The sequence below is a fragment of the Camelus bactrianus genome, chromosome 16 (genome assembly GCF_048773025.1).
Source record: "Camelus bactrianus isolate YW-2024 breed Bactrian camel chromosome 16, ASM4877302v1, whole genome shotgun sequence".
NCBI lineage: Eukaryota > Metazoa > Chordata > Mammalia > Artiodactyla > Camelidae > Camelus > Camelus bactrianus.
Genome location: NC_133554.1, coordinates 36,957,404 through 36,980,584, shown reverse-complemented (window position 1 = coordinate 36,980,584; position 23,181 = coordinate 36,957,404). Strand labels below are relative to the sequence as shown.

Below are 23,181 nucleotides of genomic sequence, written 5' to 3'. Positions count from 1 at the left end.
TGCGCGCCGCCCCCGAGGAGTCCGCGGGGAGGTGGAGACTCGCGCGCAGAGCGGGGGCCGCGGGAAGCGGGAAGGGAGCGTGGGGAGCCGCGGGGCCGAAGCCGGGGCCGGCCCAAGGGCGCCCTCGCCTCAGAGCCAGGCGTAGGGGCCGCGACGGAGGCGGAGGCCGGCGGCGCAGCGGGCGCCGAGAAGTTTGCGGCTGAGGGCCCGGCGTCCTGGGGTCTCGAGGCGGCGGCGCGGGGGCCGGGGCCATGGGGGCGGGCGCGGAGGCGGCGCGGCGCGCACAGAGTCCCCCGTGCCGCACGGCCGCCGCGGCGCAAAGTTAGCCCGGCGCCCCAGGAAGAGCCCCGCAGCCGCGGCTGGCCCCGGACGCCGCCTCGGCATGGGCGAGCACCCCAGCCCGGGCCCCGCAGTGGCCGCCTGCGCCGAGGCGGAGCGCATCGAGGAGCTGGAACCCGAGGCGGAGGAGCGGCCGCCACCGGCGCCGGAGGACGTGAGTGCCCCCTCCCCGGCCTGGGCAAACTTTCTAGGGGGCGTCAGGGGACACCTGCCCCTCCCCCCGGCTTGCCCCTCGCGGGGCAACTGGGAGGTTTCAAGGTGACGCGGAAGCGCCCCGGATTGGCCGGGTCCCCGCGGGCGGGAGGGGGCGGAGGGACCGGTCTCCCCGAAACGCGCGCGCGCCACCCCCTGCTCGGGCTCCCGGGGCTTCCCTGCGGAACGCAGCGCCCACTGCTGCGCTGGGGACCCGTCGGCCGCCAGAGCCCCCTCCTCGCGGCTGGTGCAGTGCCCGGGACACGGCGTTTTCCCGCAGAGGCGGCCGCGTCACAGCAGTGGCTCCCCTCCCCTCCCACTCGCGACCCGGGGCTCTCGGAACCCAGGGAAGGAGCGGGCGCCGCAGAGTCCCCGGAATCCAGCGGCGCAGATCGTTCTGGCGACCCCCTTCTCTGCTATCGGATTAGTCCGCACCCGGCACCTGTCCTGTCGCAACACTGATTGAAATTCCAGCTGGCCCTTGTCCCTGAGCCCGGCCGGAGGAGGGAGAGAAGGAGTGCTGGGAGCGGTTTTGCTCCCAGAGGGGGGTCAGGAGTCCCAGACCGCGTGGTTGCCAGCGACGGCCCCCTGGGTGAGGATAGGGAGGGGCTGCCCCAGAGGGCTCCCTGCCATCTGCTGCCTGAGTCTCCCTTGCTCTGGTCCCGGGAGCCATCGGCAGAGCCAGCCCTGGGGAGCCCTGGAAACTGGAGTTTCTTAAGCTTCTCCCTCCCGAGGTTAACCTGCTAACGGAGATGAAGAACTGGGCAGACGCTCTGCCCTGCCCCTTCCCTCTCAGGGTGGGGACGGGGAAGTGAAGCCTGGCCCGCACAACGTACCAGCGTCAGCCGGGAAGTCTGAATGGGGTTGTACGCCCCCTTTGGCTCCTGTGCTTGAACCCCTCCCTTGTTTCTGGCCCCCTCGTTCTAGCAGAACTCCTGTACTCGTCACTTAGACTCAGACTGAAGGAGACTGGGTGGGCTTCAGTGTATTTAGGAGCCCCCGCCTCCCAAACTTCAGGCAAAACGTTAGTGCTTATGCAGGGGTGGGATTTCCTGAGTAGGGCTCTCTGGCTGCCAGCAGGTTGAGACAGCTGCAGCAGCTCTGCTGGAATTGCACCTGGGCGTGCATTCCAGGCCTGGGAGTAGACACACAGATAAGCTTTAGGCAGCAGAAGTTATTAAAGGCTGTTGGACAGAGTTGGACATCTTTAGTAATTGTTGAAAATTACCCTTCTGCTCATTCCTCCTCCTGCCTATCCCAGAATGAGGGACGCTTTCCCTCTCAACCTGAGTTCTCCCAGCTTTGCTATTTGTAGACTTCGTTCGGGAAGCTCTTCCCAGATGTTCCCTGGCCTCTTGTCAGTGGGTGCCTGAATGTGGGCAGCAGTTGGGAGGCTAGGTCAGAAACAGCAGGGGGCTGCAGAGGCCTTGGTGATAAGTGTGTTTCTTTCTTTCTCTCCTCTTCCTCCTCTCCTGCATGGCCTTCCTCTCTACCAGCACTGGAAAGTCCTGTTTGATCAGGTATGTGAGCAGTTAAATGCCCCCCTCCTTCCTTCCAGTCCTCCCGGCAATCAGTCTCCCTGCTTGCGTGGGCTTCCCTAGCTCTGCACTCCTGAGATGGTGACGTGGGGTGGGGGTGTGGCTTAACGCATCTCTGGGACCAAAGGAACAGTAATGCTCTCCACTGCTCTCCAGGTTTCAGGAGGAGGTGGAGGGGACTCCCCTGAGAGATCCTTCCCTCCCTCCTCCTCCCAACTCCACTTCACCAGAGCCGGCTTTATACCATGGAGAAATCGGACAATATGTATTGAAGCCTGGGACCTTCTCCATATGCCAGGGGATTGCAGTTGGGGCTGGGAAGGTGGGGGAAGGGCCTATGTTAACATCCCCTCTCCTTTTCTACCTCCACCACCAAAGATCCATGGCCACCACTGAAGTAGAATCTCTGCCATCCTTGGAGGGTGACTCACAATATGAGCATTTTTTTTTTAATTGAAGTTTAGTTGGTTTACAACGTGTGTTAGTTTCTGGTGTAAAGCATACCCATTCAGTCATATATATACACACACATACTCTTTTTCATTATAGGTTATTACAAGATACTGAATATAGTTCCCTGTGCTGTACTGTTAAGACCTTGTTTATCTTTTTTATATGTAGTAGTCTGTATCTGCTAATCCCAAACTCCTAATTTATCCCTCCCTCTCCCTCTTCCCCTTGGTAACCATAAGTTTGTTTTCTATGTCTGCGAGTCTGTTTCTGTTTCATAAATAAGTTCATTTGTCACAATATGAGCACTTATGAAAGCTGACTCTAATTTTGCCTCAGGGATGCGAGATTTATAGATGGAAAATGGTACATGATTGTTTGCAATGCCTAGAGTCTAGGTGTGGGGAATGGAGTTGGAAGTGCCACATGTTGGCTTTGGAACCTGAAGATGGACATTTGACCTTCAGCAAAGAAATGGTTTTCTTCTTTGCTTGGTACTCCTGTTGCATGCAGTTGTGTGTTTCTTTCTCCCTCCTGGGTTCATGATACAGAAGGAGAGGAGGCAAGAGCTGTCTCAGTGCAGGGGAGGAATGAACGCTGAGGTCCTGGGGTGAGAATTACACCAAGAAGCTTGTGTGACTTTAAGAGACCAGTCTGGTTGGGCCAGAGGAAATGTACTGGGTTGGAGAGAGAGATAAAGCTGAAAAAGTACCATTGGAGGTAGGAGAAGCCTCTGAAGGTTTTTTAGCAGGTTTGTTACAAGATCCAGGCACTGCTTTGGGTAGATCCTGAGTGAGTGGGATAGAAGTCAGGTGGGTTGCAGGGATGAGAGAAATTAGCCAGGAGCCTGTGGCTATGATTGGATACAAGCACCTTGACTTGGAAGTTGATGGTAAGAAAGGAAGGAAAGAGGGACATGGCAGTGGGAGGACTGGAAGCCCTTATTAGACCCTAATAGATGAAAGGACCCGTGTATGTAATTCTGAGATTCTGAACCAAGGAGGAAAAGGAAAATTCAGGGTCGGGGTTGGGGGAGGTTGCAAAATTCGGTTTTGGAGCAGTTCAGCTTGAGGAGCCCCCTAAATGCGGATGGCCAAGTGGGACTGAAAACACGGAATTCAGCTTGAAAGACATGCTGGACCTGGGGCGTCATCCACCCTAACACGAGGCCTGGCAGTGGCTTGGGAAGCATCCAGCATCTCCTGTCCCTCTGGGGTGGCACACCTCTCCCTGGCTCCCGAGTGCCACCTACTCTCCCTCCGGCTCCTAAGAGTGCAGCAGCGGCTGGCCTGACGCCCTGAGGCAGGAGGGGGCCGCCTGCTGCCTCTGATACCACAGCCAGCAAGCTGCCAGCCCTTCACACCTCCTGCCAGATTTAGCACCGAAACCTAGAACAAAGTGTATCATTCTTCTTTCCCTCTGTCTGTGTCTGTCTTTCTCATTTGATTCATTTTCTTTGCCAGTCCCTGTGTGTGTGTTTACATTTTTAAAAGGAACTATTTGGGTGAACGGAGGAAAACTTTCAGTCGGAAGAATTTGGAACTCAAGGGAGCAGAGAGAATATGTAGCCCCTGATATCCCTGGGTGATCTATGAAATCCAATTTTTCCCTCTGGATGGAGACCCTGGGTGTCACATGGAGCACCCCCCGGCTTCTGGGAAGGGATACCCAGAAACCATTCTGGACAGACAAAATTAATTCTGGGAAAGGAACTCCCAAAACTTACTCTGGACAGTTTTTTCTCACGATAGGTTCTGCCTTGTGTCTGTACTGCCCACCCCTCATGAGGCATTAGAAGCCTCTTTCTATTATCTTGACCTCTGGGAGATATCCACTCTGCGTCTGTTCCCCCTACTTTCTGGAGCCACTCTGGACCGTTCCCCTGATAGGGCTGAATGAAGACAAGGTGTGAAGCCTCACAAATGGACACACAACTTCAGAAAGACACCGGGTTATTCAGAATATGGAAGGTTTCATCCTCTCTGCCTCTTCCTCTGGGCTTATTTAAAGGAAGGATTTGGTGATGGCGAACTTGGTGCACTCAGGAAAGTATGTTTGGCCGGAGGTTGCAGGCAGCCTCCCCACAATTTCTTGCAGACGTTGACGGCCCTGATGGGGCGAACTGTGCTGAATGGAGTGGGATTCACATGACACCTGTCAGAATCCCTGCAAGTTAATATGGCCCCGGAGCTCACCTTCCAGAGGCCATTGGGTTGGGAGGCTATCCCCAGTCGGTCTTCCTTCCCTTCCTGGGTCAAGGCGACGGATACCAGCGGTTGTGGTTTCAAACTGGGATCTGCTGGGACCTTTTTCCAGGTTTTAGGGATGGAATTGGGCCAGTTCTTCTGTGCTCTCTGATTCTTCAGCATGTAGAGTAGCTTTGACCCAACAGGAAGCTAATTGGACCCAAGGACTAGAAGCTATGACCTTGGTCTTTTGGTCCTATGTGGTCATCCCTCATCTGAATGGCCAGATTGCCTTTTGAGAAGTTGGAGGTGAAGAAAACAGGTGACCCCGGCCCCTTGGAAGTTTACCTGGCCGCCCCCTTCCACCCTCCCCAGCATCCTGGGCATTTGTCAGGTCTGCTTTAGCAGGGGTGTAACACGCCACCCTCCTCACCCCCCTCCCTGTGCTTCCACGCCAGTCCCAGAAGTCGCAGCAGGCAGGAAACCCAAAGCTCATCACTTCGGCCCCCAGATGTTCCAGGGGCTTGTTTCCTGTTTGAACTTCTCTTTGAGGAAATTGTCTTCCCACATCCTTGGGATCTTAATGGTTTTCCTAAGTACTGGATTTTAAAGTTACCATAAATATTAACCTGTTGTCAGTGTAATATCGTGGTTAAAAAGATCCTCTTTGCCTATAGTTGAATCTGTTGGGCTTTTCCTTCACGATTCCTTCTGTTGCTTCGGAGCTAAGACAGTTCTCTTTCCTCTCCAGATCTCATAAATATGCGCCTCTATTTTCTACCACTTTTTCTCTGATTAAAAAAAAAAAAATCGTCTAATCTTTTAGTCCATCCAGATCCTATTCCAAACCAGTTACCCTAGCATCACCGTTTATATATTGTTTGAGAAATTTTATCATTTGGTAAATTTTTGTGTGTGGTTGAGTTTATTTTTGATTTCTCATCTATTCCCCGATATTTACCATTTTGCTCAGGTAGCGTGCCCTTTGGTTATTGCTCTATATTTGTTTTGCAGGTTTCCTACAAGCTCCTCTTTTTCAGGTTATGCTTTGATAGTCTCATTCTCAGTCCCTTCCAGAACTCCAGGGAGGTGCCCTCAAGGGCCCAAGGTCAAATAGCAGATAAGAGACTGGAGCCCATTAACCCTTACAGGGCTTCTGGGGTTGGAAAACCATTTCCAGGTTCACACTTAAAAATGCCTTCAAGATCTCTGAATGTTTAGTGAGCAAGAGGGCTTGGAGCAGAGTTCTGTTAAGTCAACAAAGCACAATTGCTTTCCAAGCTCCAACAAACAGGAGGGAAAAGGGAGAATGAAAGGACCTTGATCGTGTCTCCCTTTCCCCCTTCCCTTGGGAGCATGCATTTCCCAGACTCCAAGAAGAGACCCCAGCTTCACTAATCTCCCGGAAGTCTTGACTGTCCCTCCAAAATTATGAACGTGCTATGACCACAACCTGGGTCTGCTTAGGTAGGCTGGGGGGGAGAACCCTGGCTATGGCGTCAGATAGACCAGTGTTCAGGCCTTACTGGCTTTGTGATAGGAGTCAAGTGACATTAGCTCTCTGAGCCTCAATTTCTTCATCTCTAAAATGGGGATAATCATCTTTAACTTCTGTGGGAGTTAAATAGAAGTGGAAACTCTTCGTAGTGTCTGATACCCAGTGGACTTTTGACAGCTGTCATTTGACTGGGAATCAGAATTTAGTGGAAGAGACACAGGGCCACTTCTGAGACCCGGGCCTCCCTGGGGAAGGTGGCTGCCTCTCTAAACCAGCTCCTTCCCAGTCCTGGCTCCTGGAGAGAGCCACTCCTGCACCCAGAGGGTTTTTCTGCTTGCTTTCCCTTAGTGTCTCTCCTGTCCAACCCCCTTGTCTCCAGCCTGAGGAAGGTCTTCCCTTAGCCTTACCCTAAGGTCTACCTCATTTACAGTGCTGGAGGCTGGCTTAAGAGGGTTCTGGGAGCTGAAAGGAGGTTGACATAAGACTGCTGAACGGCTTAGTGAGAAAACACCTGCCCCAGAGACGGGGCATTGGTGGTGCCCTCATATCACAGGATTAACCAGCAGAGAGGGGTTCCCTTGCTCGTGCTCTGCACCTCCAACCCCTTCTCCGGTGGCCTCCAGACTTGAGAGTTTATGGACTTGCTTCCACCACAAAGCCAGCTTTGCTGCCATGCTCCTGCCCCAGTGACCCCAGCAGTCAGGCTGAATTAACCCTTTTATCCCCGACCACTGACCACTCCCACAAATACATTCGATGGCAGTTGAGCAGTGGGGCCATGGGATCTGAGACTGTACGCTGCCTGGCTGCCTGCCTGACACACACACATGCTGGAATGAACAAGTCAGACGACATCCCTGCACACGTTGTCTTGGGTTCCAGTGTCCTCCCCAGCAGCAGGCCCTGACTGTGGGGCTGCCTCGCCTGGGTCGGCCCCTCTGGGGCTGCTGCTACGAGGATCATGGATCATTAGGTGGTTAGAAGCATCTTGTCCAATCTGCTCATTTTGCAAATGAGGAAACAGAGGTCAGTGACCTCCTGAGGTCACTTGACGCAGTAGTATCAGAGCTGGTGGCCCAGCTCTGCCCTCTCTCTCTGACCTGTGTTCCTGCCACTGGGCCTTGCAGACCTTCGTCTGCTTCCTTGGTGCCCTCAGTGACTAAGGCAGTGGTGAGGACCCACATCTGGCTCAGGTCCCAGCTCTGCTTCTCCTAGCTGTGTGACAGTGGGGAGGCCAGGTCACCTCTCCGAGCCTCCATTTTCTCATCTGGAAGCTGCCTGCCCTCAGGGCTGTTGCGAGGCCTGATGGGACAGCGTGTGGATAGCACTTGGCATGGTCTGTAGCGAGCCCCTGATAAATGTGGTGTTGTTACCCCGTCACTGGGATTTCAAGACGTTAACATCGGTTTGAAGATAGTTCTAGGTCCAGACCCCCTTCTACCATGTCAGGCTGGCTTCTTCAGGGCAGGAGCTGGAAACCCACCTCCCCCCTGGACTTTCACAGAGAAAGGAGACAAGCTTTTGGATGGAGGCTATCTGGGGGAGCCTGGCTGCCCGAGCGTTTCCCTTCTGCTCACTCTCTCCACCTGCATGGCCAAGGGTGAGGGCGAGAACCGGAGCACAGAGCAGGCCTCCTCCACCCAGTCTTCCGACTTGGCAGTTCCTGTAGGTCGGTTGTGAGATTGCACCCAGAGCACTATTCCGTGTTATGGCAATGAGCTGCCGTGTGTCTCAGATCGTGTCGAACTAGGGGTAGCAGCCAGCCTCATTCTACCAGCTTCTTTGAAGCAAGGTACAGGTTTGAGTCAGAAAGTGTTCCTTTGAGAGAGCAAACATTGAATGTCTGCTGTGTACCTTTATGTCCTCGTCTGGTTTGGTCTCTCCATAGCCCAGTGAGGTGAGTGGTGCTACCCTCTCTTTACAGAGGTGGAAACTGAGGCCCCGGGGGGCAGGGCTTGCCTGAAGACACAAAGCAGACGGGGACCCTCTGCAGAGGGGTTTGTGTGTGTGTTTGTACACAAGGCTCCTAGGGGGCTTATGAAACGGGGCAGAGGGCCACAGGAGGTGAAGGAGTTTGGTAGCCCTTTATCCTGCCCACTCTGCTCCTGAGCAGAGGTCTGCGTCCCCCTCCCCTCCTTCTCCCTGGGTCTCTCTTTTCTTGGGAACCAGAGGGACCCACTGGCGGCCTCCAGGAGTAGCAGCAGGAGGAAGTGGGTTTAGGCTGAAGGGGGTGGGGTGGGGCAGATGGAAAACCCCTCCTCCTTGCTTGCACACACTCTCTGCTCCCTTCTCCCGGCTCCCCTGGGGCCCCTGCCCTTGTGGCTGTGACTCGGCTCCAGTCCCCAGGCAGCCGGCAGTGATGGCTGGCCCCGGTGAGGCTGCACAGGCCTCACAGCTGCTCCTGGGACCAAGGGGCCTGCCTCTGAGTCACAGCCCCCCGCTGCCCCCTCTGAGTCTGGGCATCTGCACAGCCTTCATCAGGGTGGGAGGCTCTGAAGGGGGAGAAGCAGCATCTTCCAGGAGACTCTCTCTCCAGGTGGAGATGGACAGGGCCTGGAGGAAAGAGGCACCCCACCCCTCACTGCCCACCTGACCTCAGCTTCCTGCGGTCCAGAGAAAGTTTGAGAGCTCTTCCACTCACGGCCCAGGTGTTCAGAGAGCTGGGTAGTTTTCCGGAAATATGCCAACTGTCCAGCGGCTCAGCCTGGATTCAGGCCAGGATGTCCTCTGCTCCTCTGCTGAGGGAAGTGTGCTTTAGCTTCCTAAACAGCCTGCCAACCTCAGATCCTGGGGTTCAGCTGTTTGACTTATGGGGGGTGTTCAGGAGCCTGGCTTGGAGCTTCTGGGAGAAGCCCCTTGAGGGGCATAAGCTGCCTTCCTCAAGCCCCTGGGGTGGCAGCTGGAAGGACAGGAATAATATAACCAGGAATCCTAGAATTGCTGTGGCTTCTCCAGCTGTCAGGTGCCTGGTCAAACCCCAGGGAGCATCAGAGCTCCTTGTGTGTCCATGTGGGGAGATGGGGACAGGAGGGGTCAGAACTTGGTTTTTAGGCACCACTCTTGCTTCCTCCCAGAGAGGCCTGGTCTTTGAAAATCCACTCCTAGCTTCAGCTTAAAGCCGGCCAGGTGGTGCCCTGTTTTACTTCCTGAATTGCCTCTCGGCAATTCGTTCCTCTCTTTGTGCCTCAGTTCCCATATCTGTTAAATGGGACAAATCACACTTACTCTAGGGTTGGTGTGAGAATAATAGCAATCAAACATTCGTGAAAATGAGTATTTCAGGTCGGGGGTGGGGGACAGTCAGGGGATGGTGTGAGGCGCATTTTCTCTATGGGGCAAATTAGCATCCTCATTTGCAAGGCAGGGAACTGCTAGAGAAAGCTGCTACTCCTGTAACCTTGCCTCCTGACCTCAGCAGCTGCAGGCCTGGACCTAATTTATAGGGCTGTAAATATCCATGAATGGGCCGGAGTTCCCTGGTGGGCTCTGGCTGTTAGGTGGGGACAGCTCTGCTGAGCCATAAACCCCTGGGCAGCCTTGTTAATTCCACTCTGCTCAGAAGCCTGGTAAGGATGCAGGGAGCCAGTGGATGAACCATGGTAACTCCCAGTTGGGAGGGGGGCAGCTGCCTGCACCCTCCTCTGCCCCAGCGTGCACACCATGTGGTCCTTTACCAGGGCTTTCTGTCTTGGCAGGGATGGGAGCCTTCCTTAGATTCCAGGTCCCGATCTTCCAGACCTGAGAGGTCTTCACCAGGAGGGCACCCCAGGTGCTGCCTTTGGGCTCTTTGAAAGTGCCCACACCCCCTCACTGAGCACCTGGATTTATGTCAATCAAGGAGAGGGAGAGGGTCCTTCTGGGAGAGAGAAGGGACCGGACGTGTAATTATCCTGGACAGGAGTTTGTACAAATCACACGAACATAATTGATATAAAATAGACTTGTTCCTTTTTTCGTTCTCTTACGCTTTGCTGCTCCTGGGTGGATTCTGAAGCCTTGGCCCTGAGGCAGGGAGGGAAAAAGTGGTGCCGCTGTCCTGGGTGCTGAGCAGGCAGATCCCAGCCCCGTGGGGCTGGTCCCTGAGAGCTCAGCTCAGCAGCCCCTTAAGCCAGTCACTGCTTCCTCGGCCTCTCCAGGGGCCTAACCCCTCCTCAACTGGCTGGAGCTTGGATCTGGCAGACTTTTAGTTTTGCTGGAGGACTCCGGACAAAATGTCAGCTGCCTGGAGGACCAGAGCCACTCATGAGATGGGGGTGAAAGGCTGGTTCAGAATCACCAACAGAGGGGCCAGGTTTTACAAAAGGGAAAAATGACTCTACTGTGGATTCATGCGTTTTTCCCAAAAAGTGTTCCATGGAATGCTGCTGTGAAAAAATACTGTGATCCAGTAAGTCTGGGAAATGCTGGGCTGAACAAAATCAGGAAGGCTTCTCCACTGTAAGATCTTGAAGAACCCTTCATATGTTTTTTGTTTGTTTTTGTGTGTTTTTAAAAAATATTTTATTTATTTATTATTGCACTATTTAATTATTTTATTTTGGCAGGGATAGGGGAAGTAATTAGGTTTATTTATTTTTAGAGGAGGTACTGGGGATTGAACCCAGGACCTCATGCATGCTAAGCATGTGCTCTACCACTTGGGCTATACCCTCCCCTCGCCATATGGTTTTATGCATCATACCCTTCCAAAAGGGTTCCCCAAACTTATGGGACTGCAGAACCCTTATTTCAATGCCCCTTCTTGGGCCTGGTGTTCCACAAAACACACATCGAGAGACCCTGGGCCAGTTCTATTTTGTATAACTGAACAGGACAGAGAAAAACAAGAAAGAGCAAGGCTGGACCAGCCACCCAGTGGAGGAACCCTGAACTGTTCCCATCTTGACCACTAACTTGCCCTCTGTACCTGTTTCCCCGTCCATAAAATGAGCGCGATGCCTCACACACAGTCACTCCTTAGTAAATACGTGTTCAGTGAACGGATGGGAGGACCGAACTGGGAGTCTCTCAAACTCTTGCCTCCTAATGATGGGAGAGTGCAGGCCCCTCCACCTGGATGTAAACCCATCTGCACCAGTTACCAGCTCTTCAAACTTGGGCAGCTTGGCTTTTGATGCCTCGTTGTTCTCCCATGTAAACAGCACCTACCTCATAGGGTTGTTGTGAGGTTTAAATGGGGGGACCACGTAATTTATTATCCAAATTGGGACAGTGTGGGGTGGGAGAAAGGGGCACTGGTAATAGTTATGCTCAGACAGTAGGTGTAAACCATGACTGTCTCAGACAAATCAGGACATAGGGGGACCCGAGGTTTCAGTGAGGTGGCCCCTGACACCTAGTAGGCGTTCTGCATATACAGCTACTGTTGTGTTGCTGTTCAGCCGGGTGGGATGCGGAAGGCTAGTACATAGAACACTTCAGAAAGCAGCTGCTCTGGCTGAGGACCAAGGGGGGCTGCTCGGCGACCCCCTCCCCACCTCTCTGGATGTCCCCCACCACCTAGGACTCTGCAGAGCAGCTTAAAAACCACTGAGTTCCTTTCGGCTCTCCTGGACCATGAGTTATCATTTCCTGACCTGCTGCCCTTCTCTGAGGTGTCCCCAGCTCCCTCTGACAGCACAGACCTCACTGCTGTAAGTGAGCTGCCTCATCCTGACCCCGAGTTTCCCATCAGCCCTTTGACTGAGTGAGGATGCAAAATTGAAGATCGACTGCCCCCCGTGGGCTGTCTGGGTTGTGGATTTCTCTTCCCCAAACCCCGTTTGCATATTGGGGGTGCTTGTGTGTGCAGAGCTGGGAGTGGACCCCCTTCCGTCTCCCTGAGAAGGGAGAGTTCCTACCATGTAATTGATGAAGAAACTGAGGCAACGTGGTTAATGATCTGCCCAAGATGGCATAATAGCTGGGGGGGGGGGGCATCTTTCCTGAACTCTCCCCCAAATCCTCCCCCTGGCTGGCGATAAGGCAGAGAGAATTTGGTGGGTCCTTTCTGAGCCAAGGTCAAAAGTGCGCCAGGAGGGGGCCCAGGCTGGGAGATGGGGTATACAGCAGAGCCTGTGTGGGGCCCCGGGCAGGAGGAAACTGGTGACCTAGAGGATTAAGGGGCCAGAGGGCTGGGTGCTGGTGGGATTAAGCGGCCCAGAGCCTCAGTCTCACAGCTCTTTTCAAGGCCAAGGCAGGTGGGCGGGAGCTGTGGGAGGGTCACTCCTAACTTTGTGCCTTCCTCCTCTTCTGCGCCAGAAGCTCCACGCAGGCTGAATGTGGACTTGCCCCCCCCCCCACTCCCCTGACAGCGCTGGGAGTCAGCTATTCAGGAGGCAGCTGCGAGGATGCTCCCGACTCTTGGCTCCCCTCCGCGGGGCCCCTGCCTGCCTGTCTGAGGCCCTTTCAGCCCCATTCCTCCTGCTGCCCTACCACCCCCAGACTAACCCCAGTCAGGCTGTCTCCAGCCCACCCAGCCTAGACCTCATCCTGAGAGCATCCTCCTGTCCAAAGTGGGTGAATTCAGGACATGGAGCACCCAGGACGGGGAGCTTCAGGGCCTTTAGCACACCATTAACGAGGAAATTACATTTGTAAGGTTTGTTTCCCCCAAAGTTCCAAACAAACCATGGTGCTAGTATGATCCTGTCCCCATGGCTGCCCTTGAGGGGGCCCAAAGGTGTGTCCCGGAGGGTCTGCCAAGCCTCCATGACACCAGTGCTCCCTCCAGGCTTTAATGAGGCAAGTGGAACTGGACAGAGTCCGGGCGGCCTCAGTGGTAAGTGGCTGAGACACGAATGGGGTTTACCTTGCTCCTTGCAGCCTCTTTTAGAAGCTCTTAGCTTCCTTCTGGGGCAGTGGGACCCACCTTTCTCCACCTTCTGCACAAATCCTCTCTCCGTGTTTCTTTTTGTCTCCCTATCCTTCTCTCTGTCCACCTCCCTCCACCCCCAACCCCACCCTGGCCAGCTTTTGCTCTTGCCCTCAACTTCCCAGGTGTTGAGGGGGATGGAAAGTGTCCTGTGTTCCTCTGTGGAGCCCAGATAGCCGGCCCCTCTCTGCCTCCCACTACCCCCAGTCACCCTCCTTCATCCCTGAGGCCTCATTATTAGGGTAGCGATGACCCTCCATTGTCTGGCCTGTCTGGCCCTGGCATGAAAGGTGGAGTTTTGGCAGAGAAGGGAGGCTCGGCCTGATTCCAGCTCCTTCTCTGCAGTCTGGAGCCTGAGATGTGCTTGGGGCAGGACTGGCAGGCCCTAGTGGGGGGCGGGAGGAGGAGCCACAGCGCGGGCCCCTGTCACTCGGAAGACAGCAGGGAGCCCTGGTGGGGGCGGGAGAGCAGGGGAGCAGGTGGTTCTTTGTCTGGAGCTGGAGCGAGGGAGAGGGGCCCTTGCCTGATCCCGGCCCCTGCACCCCGCTGCCCCCCTGAGCCTCCAACGGCCCCTAGGAGCGCATTGGCTTCCTCCCCCAGGCTGGGGCAGGAGAGGCTCCCTGCTGTGTGAAGCCCACTGTCCCCTGTGGTGCTCACCAGGGGACAGCTGGGGAGGCGTGGATTTTCCCAGGGCTCCAGGCTGCTTCTCTACCTCCACCCACATCAGCGCCCCCCCAGTACAAAGGCCACGTGGGACCAGAAGAGGCCAGGCTGGGGAGTCCCCATGGCCAGTGCCAGTGCCAGCCTGTGGGGATGGGAGGGGTCCCAGGCACCAGAGAAGGAGACTTCCTGGCTTCCGTGACCACTTTGCCTCTCCGGGTGTCATTTCCTTACCTGAGGAAGGAGATCAGAACCATTGCTGTCTGAGGCTCTTTCCTGCTTTAAAAATCTGTTTAGAGTGGGCCTGTGGGGCTCCCGAAGCCTCCTCCTCTTCTGGGTCTGCACGCACATCTTCGATCCTGACATTTTGCTTCTGAGCAGCAGAGCAGGCCCTGATGCTGGGGTCAGCAGCAGCCGGCGGGCTGGGAGTCTGTGCAGGCTTGTCACTTAACCTCTCTGTGCCCATTTTCCTGGGCCTCCACTTCCTCATCTGTAACATGGGCACAATCATAGGACTGACTCATGAGGTTGCTGTCAGGGGTCAAAGAAATCATTTGCGTAAAAAGTGCTTGGAATGGTGTTTGGCCTCATGAAAACACTCAGCAAATATTTGATGTTTTTACTCTTCAGAATCTTTCTGGAGCAGGGGTAGGTGAGTTTCCTGAAATACTCAATGGCGTGAACCAAATCGGTGTCATCTCTGAAGTTTGGCATTTTTGCTGGAGCGTGGGGGACACATGTAGGTTCCTCAACAGGCCTCCTTAGAGATGGCTTCTCAGGTCGAGTTCTGGGGAGAATTGAAATGGTCAGGACTTGTAACTCTTGGCTGTTTCTCCTGGATTGTCTTTGAGAGGCTGCACCCAGAATCAGCCTAAAATAGTCTTCACTGACCTTATCCAGAAAAGGGGGAGACGTTGGTTTGGCCTTCCGGGCTCCCTTGTCATGCACACGTGGACGTTGACAGTGTCTGTTTGCCTTTTAAAACCTAAGCATCCCACGGCAGCGTCTCCAAGTGTGGTGAGTGCATGGGGAAGCACTTTACGAGGAGGACCAGCCTTGGCATCGCTGGGAGACCGCTTGCGTCTTTTTCTAGCAGGATGTGTGCTGGAGTGGGGGTGGAAGTCAGGTGGGTGCTGTGAGGAAAGAGGGGCTATGGAAGAGGGACAGAGTGGTGCGGGTTGCTTTGGGAGAGATGAGTAAGCCCCTTTTCTCACTGAACCCATGAGCCTTTCTCTGTAAAGTGAGTACCTGCCTCTTCACCTGAACCTGCACTCACTCCACAAATCTCCACTAAGTGTCAGTTATGCCGGGCTCTGTGCTAAGGCCTGGGGACAAGTTGTGATGCCAGCCTTCAAGGAACGGGCAGTCCAGAGAGGCGCTGAAAATAATAAGAGGACAGTGCAGGGCGGAGGCCGGAGGGCTGTCCGAGGTCCCGGGAGGGCAGACCGCGTGTGAGGGAAGGCTTCCTGGAGGCCCAACACCTGGTTAGTTGGAAAGTGTGATTGTGATCGTGATCGTGATCGGAGTCTCCCAGGGAGACACGAGGCAGGGAAGTGAGCCCTAGGCAGAGGCTCCCACGTGTGCAGAGCTGCACAGGGCAAAAGGGCAAAGTCAAAAACCGACCAAACACCCCGAGCGCGCGTCTTCGGGGGGCGCCCCGCTTGGCGGTGTGCGCAGGGCAGTGGGGTGTGCGTGGGTGCGGGGGTGGGGGTGGGGGTGGAGCCCGCAGCCAGATGTGGAAGGACCGCCCGGGCTGTGCTCCCAGCTCCCCGGGGTCTCGTGCCTTCCCCACTCGGCCCCTCCGGACCAGGCCCCAGATTTCCTTATCTTCCTCCACTCATCACTTCTTCATTCCTGCTTTCCTCTTGTCCAGGGTCGGCAGTAAGGGCAGGGATTAACCTCTCTGAGCGTGCGTTTCCTTCCCTACGCGGGAGACACCGGGTTGGGCGATCTCAAAGGTCTCCGGGGCTTTCTAGGGTTGTAAGTGGTTGTCCCCGCTATTTGAATGTTTCCCATGGGCGCCTTGGAAACATCCCAGATGCCGCCTGGGCCTCTGTTGGCAGAGGGGTTGGGAGCCCTAAGTGGTGATGGAGGCGGGGCAGGCGCATGCGGCAGTGCGGGGGAGGGGCGGAGCCCTGCTGACCCCGCTGCTGTGTGTGTTTCTCCCTCAGTTTGACCCTGGGAAAACGGGCTACATCAGCACAGGCAAGTTCCGGAGCCTCCTGGAGAGCCACAGCTCCAAGCTGGACCCGCACAAGAGGGAGGTGCTCCTGGCTCTCGCCGACAGCCAGGCCAATGGGCAGATCTGCTACCAGGATTTTGTCAACCTGGTGAGCACTCTGGGGCCCTCGCCGCTGGGAGGGGCCTGTTTGGGGTGTGGCTTAGAGGGTTCTTTTGGATAATTAAAGGCATCCGTTGGCCTGCAGCGTTGAAAAAGTCCAGGCTTCGGCAGTTGAAAGGAAATCACCAAGAAAAAGAAGCTTCTGGCAATTCCAGACCCCCCACTGTAGCAGCAAAGTGGCTGCAGCTGTTCCAGCCCTCAGCAGGAGGCCTGGGATTTCCCGCCTCCCATTGGCCTCGATTAGGCCAGTGGGATGTGCTCATTGGCTCAAACCAATCAGTGCCCACCCCTGGAGCTGCCAGTGGGGTCAGTTCCGCCTAAATGAAGGGCTGGGAGTGGGAGGTGGGAGGTTATTGTTGGCAGGAGAGGAGCCGGGGAGCGATGTTCGGAGGATCAGACCAGACCTTTCAGGAACGATGGGGCTTGTGGGTTAAGGCTGGAGCTCATCAGACGTGCTGGCAGATGTCCTGCGTTGGCGGAGGGGCTGGAGGCAGGAGGCCCATGAATCCTGCACAGTGGTCTGATGTCTTGGAGATAGGACTTTTTCCTCACCGGGGGTTCCTGCTATGCTGTTCTGGGGGCTACTGCAGTGGGATTGGAGTGGGGATCAGTGGGGTTAAGCAGGAAGCATCCCACTCTGGGACGGGTGGGGTATGTGTGGAAGCTTCGTGAACCAGCAGGAAGAACACAAGGCCAGAAGTCTCCACTCAGTTTCCCTATTGGTGGTACGGAGACTGTCACCTCTCTTCTTGTCACCCATTAAGTGACTGATGTGAAGTCCCCAGGCTCCTAGAATTCAGAGGTATCAGTGATGGAGGACCCAGGACCTGCCATTGTGCTGGGTTTGGGGTTATTTTCATTGCCTCTTGACTAAGGATCTGCCTTTGCCCAGAGGTTAGCATGATTGCAGGGAGCAGCTGTAGAGCTTTTAGTGGTGAAGGAATCTGCTGTTCTGAGTGGACCCAGGGAGCAAACCTCGAAGGTGGGGGCCAGAGCTCAGTTAAGCAGGGGGACTGGCGGGATCCAGGGGTGGGCAGTGGAGGTGAGCCCTGTGGCTGGACCAGGCCACGGGTTTGAGCCTTCATTGGCTCATCCACAGCCCCAGCACCAGCGTGTTTGCTGCGTGCCCTGCTGCAGGGCTCAGTGCGTGAGCTGCTTCTCCAGCCAGGGGTCCGTGGAGTCCTCTGTGGGAACTCACAACAGCAGATTACTTGTTACCATCAAGATTACAGTGTTTGAATTCTGAGCTGGAGTGGGCAGCCATGGCTTGGGTTCCTGTGGGCAGGGCTGCCCTGGAGACCAGCACTAAGAAGGGGATCTCCTGGTGGAAGCTCTGGGCCGGGCGGAGAGCTCGCGGGCTGGAGTCGGGGGAACCTGTCCTGCTCCAGGCTCTGCCTTTGCCACTCAGTGGGAAAGAGCCTGTTTTCCATTTGTGGAATGAAGCCAAAGGATACCCTCTTCAGGGTTGTGGCAAGGATTAAATAAGATGAAGTATTTGAAAGTTTTTGTTGTCTCTGATGTTCTTTTACCAGATTAACTCCTCTGCATCGTTTGTGAGCCCCTCCCCATCCCAACCCAGGCAGAACAAACCAACCTTATCCAGAGACCACATAGTGCTTTGTGCAAGCCTCTCTTATAGCAGAGACCACGTTGTTACAGCTGAGTGGCCAGGGTTATCATGTACGGGTGTGCAGGTTGTGGACTGTACAAGAAGGATACTGGGCAGAGATGAATGAGAACTGGAATGTGACCTGAGCTTTGTTCAGCAAGGCCTGGAAAAAGTGTATCCACCGAAGAAGAGACTCACTTATCTGATTGGCACAAAAGCGCCATCTGGGTTTGAATCCTAACTCTGATTTACTAACTATGGGTCCCTGAGAAAATTACTTTCCCTCTCCAAGCTCTTGTCCCCATCTTTATAATGTGGGGATAATATGCACCACATAACAAAGATGATGTCCTCTTTTGCTGCTGTTTATACATCTGTCTGTCCTGTAAGCTCCATGAGGCCAGAGACCAGGGCTGCTACTGTGCCCAGCACAGTTCTGGGCACACCAGGGCGCAGGTGAAGGGTGAGTGTGCATGTGCACGCACTGCTTCTCCTGTACGCGTGCTGAGCTCCTCCCCACCATGGGTCTTCCGGGTGTGTGTTTGTGAGTGTGTGTGCAGTGCAGGCCCGTGAGCACGTGCATACCCGGGGACTAGGGGACCGGATGGAAAGAGTGGCTACAAACTAATTTGACGACGTGATCCTGTCTCGGGCTTGCAGTGAACGTGGAGCTCCAAGCCCTGCCTGCGTTTCCAGAACCGCCAAGCCACTGAGAACCAGATGCAAGCTTTGCAGACATGGGGTGGGGGTGGGGGGTGAGAACAGGGAGTCATTGGAAGGGGTCATCCGGGAAGGCCTGCTGGAGAGGCGAGCCTTTGGCTGGATTTTGAAGGTGCTTACAGAACCCAGGAGAAGGGAGGGGATGCTGCAGATGGAGGCTTATTCCACTTGGCCTGGTCTGAACCCAGCTTCTCCCCAGCTCCCTTCCCCCGTCAGGGCTTCAAAGCCCTGTGCTTTGGTCTGCCTGGCTTACCTCCGCAGCCCGGTCTGGACTCCTGTCTTCAGGTGAATGCAGCCTAATGTCACTGCTGAGCCCACAGTCTCAGGAATACATTGGCAATCCACACCCAGAGATCATGAGACAGCCATCCAAGCAGCACAGTGGGCTCTGGAGCTGGGAGAGCCACATCTCTAGGACATCTCCCCGTTAGAAGGGTCTAGAGTGTGGTCACAGAGGGCAGGTGGAAGGTAACGGAGGCCTTGGGAGGCTGAAAGTCAGCAGGGATGCCTCTGGTCTCTGGGAGTTGGGCTAACCACTGGGCGAGGCAGCCAGGACTCTGCTGGGGGTGGGGTTAGTCCTTGGGCCCCCTGAGCCTCGCAACTCCCTTGAAGGCACTCAGGAGGGATGACCTTCCACAAGCACAGCCTTAGGTTCTGGCTCTGGGGACCTCCCTGCAAACTCGCTTATCTAACCAAGGGCTGCCTGCCTCTTCCCAAGCTGAGGATATTGACTGCTACTTATCCTTCAGTTCTCACTCATACCACCTCCTCCAGAAAGCCCTCCCTGACCACCATGGGCCAGGGTTGGGCTCCCTCCTGTGTATTCCAGCGGCACCTTCACTTGGAACCATGACTGCTGGTTGCTTATCTGTCTTGAGCACCACTGCGTCCCCTGCATTGGCAGTGTGCCTGACACTTAGCAGTTGTTCAGGAAATGATGATGGGTGATGGAGGGGTCTGTGGAAGGGAGGTATGGTGAACATGAGTACAGGCCCTGGAGCCTTACTGGTTTTGGACTTGACGGATTCCTGAAACTCTATGTTCTTCAGTCTCCTCACCAAGAGAACAGGGATGTTCGTGGTCTGTATCTAGCAGGTGGAGTAGTTGCCTCAAATGAGCGAAGCTGCAAAGTGCTTAGGACAACCCCTGACACTGAAGGGCTCTGTGAATATTGCTTCCTGTAACTATGACAGAAGAAAGAGGAAGGTGGGATGAGGCCTGGCTGATCTCAGGAATGGGCTGGCTGAGAAATGGGTCGGGGCTCTCCCCAGACCCCAGTGCTGACCCCCTCCTCCTCCCTGTTCCCGGTGTAGATGAGCAACAAGCGGTCCAACAGCTTCCGCCAGGCCATCCTGCAGGGGAACCGTCGGCTCTGCAGCAAGGCCCTGCTGGAGGAGAAGGGGCTGAACCTCTCCCAGCGGCTGATCCGCCACGTGGCCTACGAGACCCTGCCCCGGGAGATTGACCGGAAGTGGTACTACGACAGCTACACCTGCTGCCCCCCGCCCTGGTTCATGATCACAGTCACACTGCTGGAGGCAAGGACAAGGGTGGGGAAGGGCTGCTTGGTCTTGGGGGGACCTGGGGGGGGTCAAGAGGATATCTGAGATCATGAGAGGGACGGGCAGCATCTTATCCACCGAAAGGCGATGATTGAGGACCAAACGGCAGTTGTCACTGCAAGTCAGGCCCTGTTACGGTGCGTGCAAGTGTTGTTAAAACCCCTGGACCACAGAGAGATGGCAAAGATGATAACTTCAAGCCATATTCGCTGCAGCCGAATCCCCATGTGACCACCCCCGCCGGAAACAACAGCAAGTAAAACAGTGTCATAAGTTCACTGATTTGGGGGATTTAGCCAGGCTAACTCATTAAAACAATTTATTTTAGTTCCTCCCTGAGTGAGTAAGGTGGACAAGTCATTTGCTCCGCGGGAACTCCCCTCTTCCACCTGTAGAGTAGGAATACGCAGACCTGCCCTCCTTCTCCCACAGGACTCCTCAATTTAGACCACCAGAATGGCTGGCGGTGCTTTCTGAACACAAAAGCGTTACACAAATACATACGGGAGGGAGTGTTTATGAACAGGCAAATGTGGGCTTAACGTATTTTGCAAGAACATTCTCCCCTTAGGGAATCCTTCGTGCCTATTGTTATTCTAAAAGTCTCAGCTTATGCGGTAGAATCCAAAGTGCCACTTTCTGAATCAGTGCCCATGTGCGAGGGACTCAGAGTTCTTCCGGCTCTTCAGCCTAAGAACCTGTGTGCCGCTCACCTCCCCGCAGCCCCAGCTCTTGAACGGACGCTTGGCCTCCCTTTGGCGTTTGATAATCACTGTTCTCTTCCAGAGCCAGGGGCCTAATTACCACCCCTGCTTATGGTTCCTGCCGATTCAAACGGCAGGATCGTTAAGCTTCATAGCATCCTTCTTCTTTTTTTTCTAAATCAGAATATCTAATCTGCAGGCTAGAGCCTCTCTGTGTTATTCCAGCTTCACCCAAGTACATGTTGGAGTTGTGATTTTGCTGAGATGTTCTTGGACTTGTTCTCCAAGCACTTACTGTGTTGGTCTATTTATTAACTTCTATTTGAGGGCCAATAATAACAAGCTGGCTTGGAAGCTGGATTTGCTGCCAGGCCACCCGCACGCATGGTGTTAGGTGGACAGAACAGCTCCCAGAGACCCCAGGGAGTCCAGCTGCCGTTCCCAGGCCCAGCCCAGGAGGCCTGAGCCCTACCCTAATTCCAGCTGCCTTCCCTGAGTGCATGCCGCACACAGGGCTGGCTTCTCCTGTGCACTTTATCATTTTCAAACCTCACGATCATTGTGGAAGTGTGGGCATTCATATCCTCATTTCTAGATGGAGAAACTGAAGACCAGTGAATGAAAATAATTTGTCCAAAGGCATCCAGAGGAACCAGATCTTGCATCCAGATTGGTTACGAATTTTCAAAAACCTCAGCTGTGTAAACCCAAACCACCAATCTAAAACTGACAAATGATGAAATAACTGTTTCAGAGACCTCATACGAAAGCTCAAGGCTTTTATTTTACATACAGGTCTAGTCACCTGGTTTTCTGATTCCATAATGGAGTGAAAATAGAAGGAATGTGGTGGGAAGCGACAAGAAGGGGCCCCCACCAGCAGTCGGAAGTAAGAACCTGGTTGTGGTACCTGGTTAACAACATGCTGACAACCTGGCACTGTAGGAGAGGACAAAAGAAAATGTCAAAGCACAACTGACTCATAAAGAAACGCAAGAATTTGGGGTCATTTAGTATAGGAGCGAAAACACCATCAGTTGCTGGAGAAGACATCATTCCTCTAGCCCAGACCAACACCTGAGGCATCCTTAAGATTAGAACAAAGGGACATGAATTATGCATTCTAGAACGAGTTCCAGGGGAAAAAAATGTAGTTAAAATAAACACCCTTTTTAGGGCTTCAACAAATATGCTCAGTCATCTTCAAAATCAGCTTATGCAGAGTGTTGGTGAGAATGCAGGGAAGTGGAAATCCTTGGGCGCTGTTGGCGGGGATGTAAAATGGTTCAGCGTTGTGGGAAACAGTGTGGCAGGTCCTCAAAATATTAAACCTAGAATGACCACGTGATCCCACAATTCCACTTCTGGGCATGTAGCCCAAAGAATTGAAAGCAGGGAAGGGTTCAAAGAGATCGTGGTACACCCATGTTCATTGCAGCATTATTCACAATAGCTAAAAGGTGGAAGCAACCCCAGTGTCCATCGACAGGTGGGTAAACAAAAAGAGGCAGATACGTATAATGGAATGTTAGTCAGCCTTCAAAAGGAAGGAAATCCCGACATGCTACAGGGATGTACCTTGATGACATTATGCTAAGTGAAATAAACCAATCACAAAAGACAAGTACTGTATGATTCCACTTACATGCGGTCCCTAGAGGAGTCAAATTCATAGAGACACAAAGTAGAATGGTGGTTGCAGGGGGCCAGGGGGTGGGGGGGAATGAGAATTAACGTTTAACAAGTATAGAGTTTCTTTCAGTTTTACAAGATTAAAAAAAGTTGTCCGAATGGATGGTGGTGATGGTTGCACATTATGAATGTATTTACTACCTCTGAACTGGGCACTTAGAAATGGTTAAGATGGTTAATTTTTTGTGTATTTTACTACAGGTTTTTTTTTTTTTAAAAAATCAACTTAGGTGCAATGGCCTCACCCCTCAAGTGGGTATGTGAGTTATTACTGAAATTAAAGTTTAAAATCCTGCAAATTCTTCCTGCTTAGCACTAAGGTAATGTGGAGAGAGACCATGAGACCATTTTGTGAAATTTTAACACAAAATAATCAAACAGAAGTGGGGTGAGAGATGGTGGAACACACGCTTGGGTGCTGGTCATGGGAGTGTCCCTCATTCTCTGCGACGGAAAGGCGACAGCTTCCGTCGGGATTCCAGGTGTTAGCACAAGAGGCATCCGTGGGCAGTTCTGCACCTTGTAATGGGCTCTCTTCCTCCTGCGTTTTCATCCAGGTTGCCTTTTTCCTCTATAATGGGGTGTCGCTGGACCAATTTGTGCTGCAGGTCACCCACCCACGATACCTGAAGAACTCACTGGTTTACCATCCACAGCTCCGAGCACAGGCTTGGCGTTACCTGACATACATCTTCATGCATGCAGGGTGAGTGCCTGTCTTCTTTCACTCTGTCAGGAGTCCCTATGGGAGAATAAGTGGTCCAGCTAGCCTGGATTGAAATATATTTTTTAGTTTATTTTTATTCTACCCGGACACAGGATTTGAGCAGCTCCTTG

The 23,181-nt window shown here is 54.0% G+C and overlaps 1 protein-coding gene across 3 annotated transcripts in view; it reads left to right on the top strand.

Annotated features, from left to right (window-relative positions):
- Positions 1–51: 51 nt before the first annotated feature.
- Positions 52–23,181, top strand: part of RHBDL3 (rhomboid like 3) — a 40,293-nt gene continuing 17,163 nt past the window's right edge. Inside the window, exons 1-5 of one of the 3 annotated variants that reach the window (XM_074343064.1) lie at positions 52–493; positions 2,028–2,051; positions 15,888–16,046; positions 19,700–19,924; positions 22,902–23,050. In XM_074343064.1, coding sequence (XP_074199165.1) covers positions 383–493; positions 2,028–2,051; positions 15,888–16,046; positions 19,700–19,924; positions 22,902–23,050 — 668 coding nt within the window. In that variant the 5' untranslated portion in view covers positions 52–382. The remainder of the gene's footprint in view (positions 494–2,027; positions 2,052–15,887; positions 16,047–19,699; positions 19,925–22,901; positions 23,051–23,181) is intronic. The other 2 variants (XM_074343065.1, XM_074343066.1) reach the window with 2 other exon arrangements.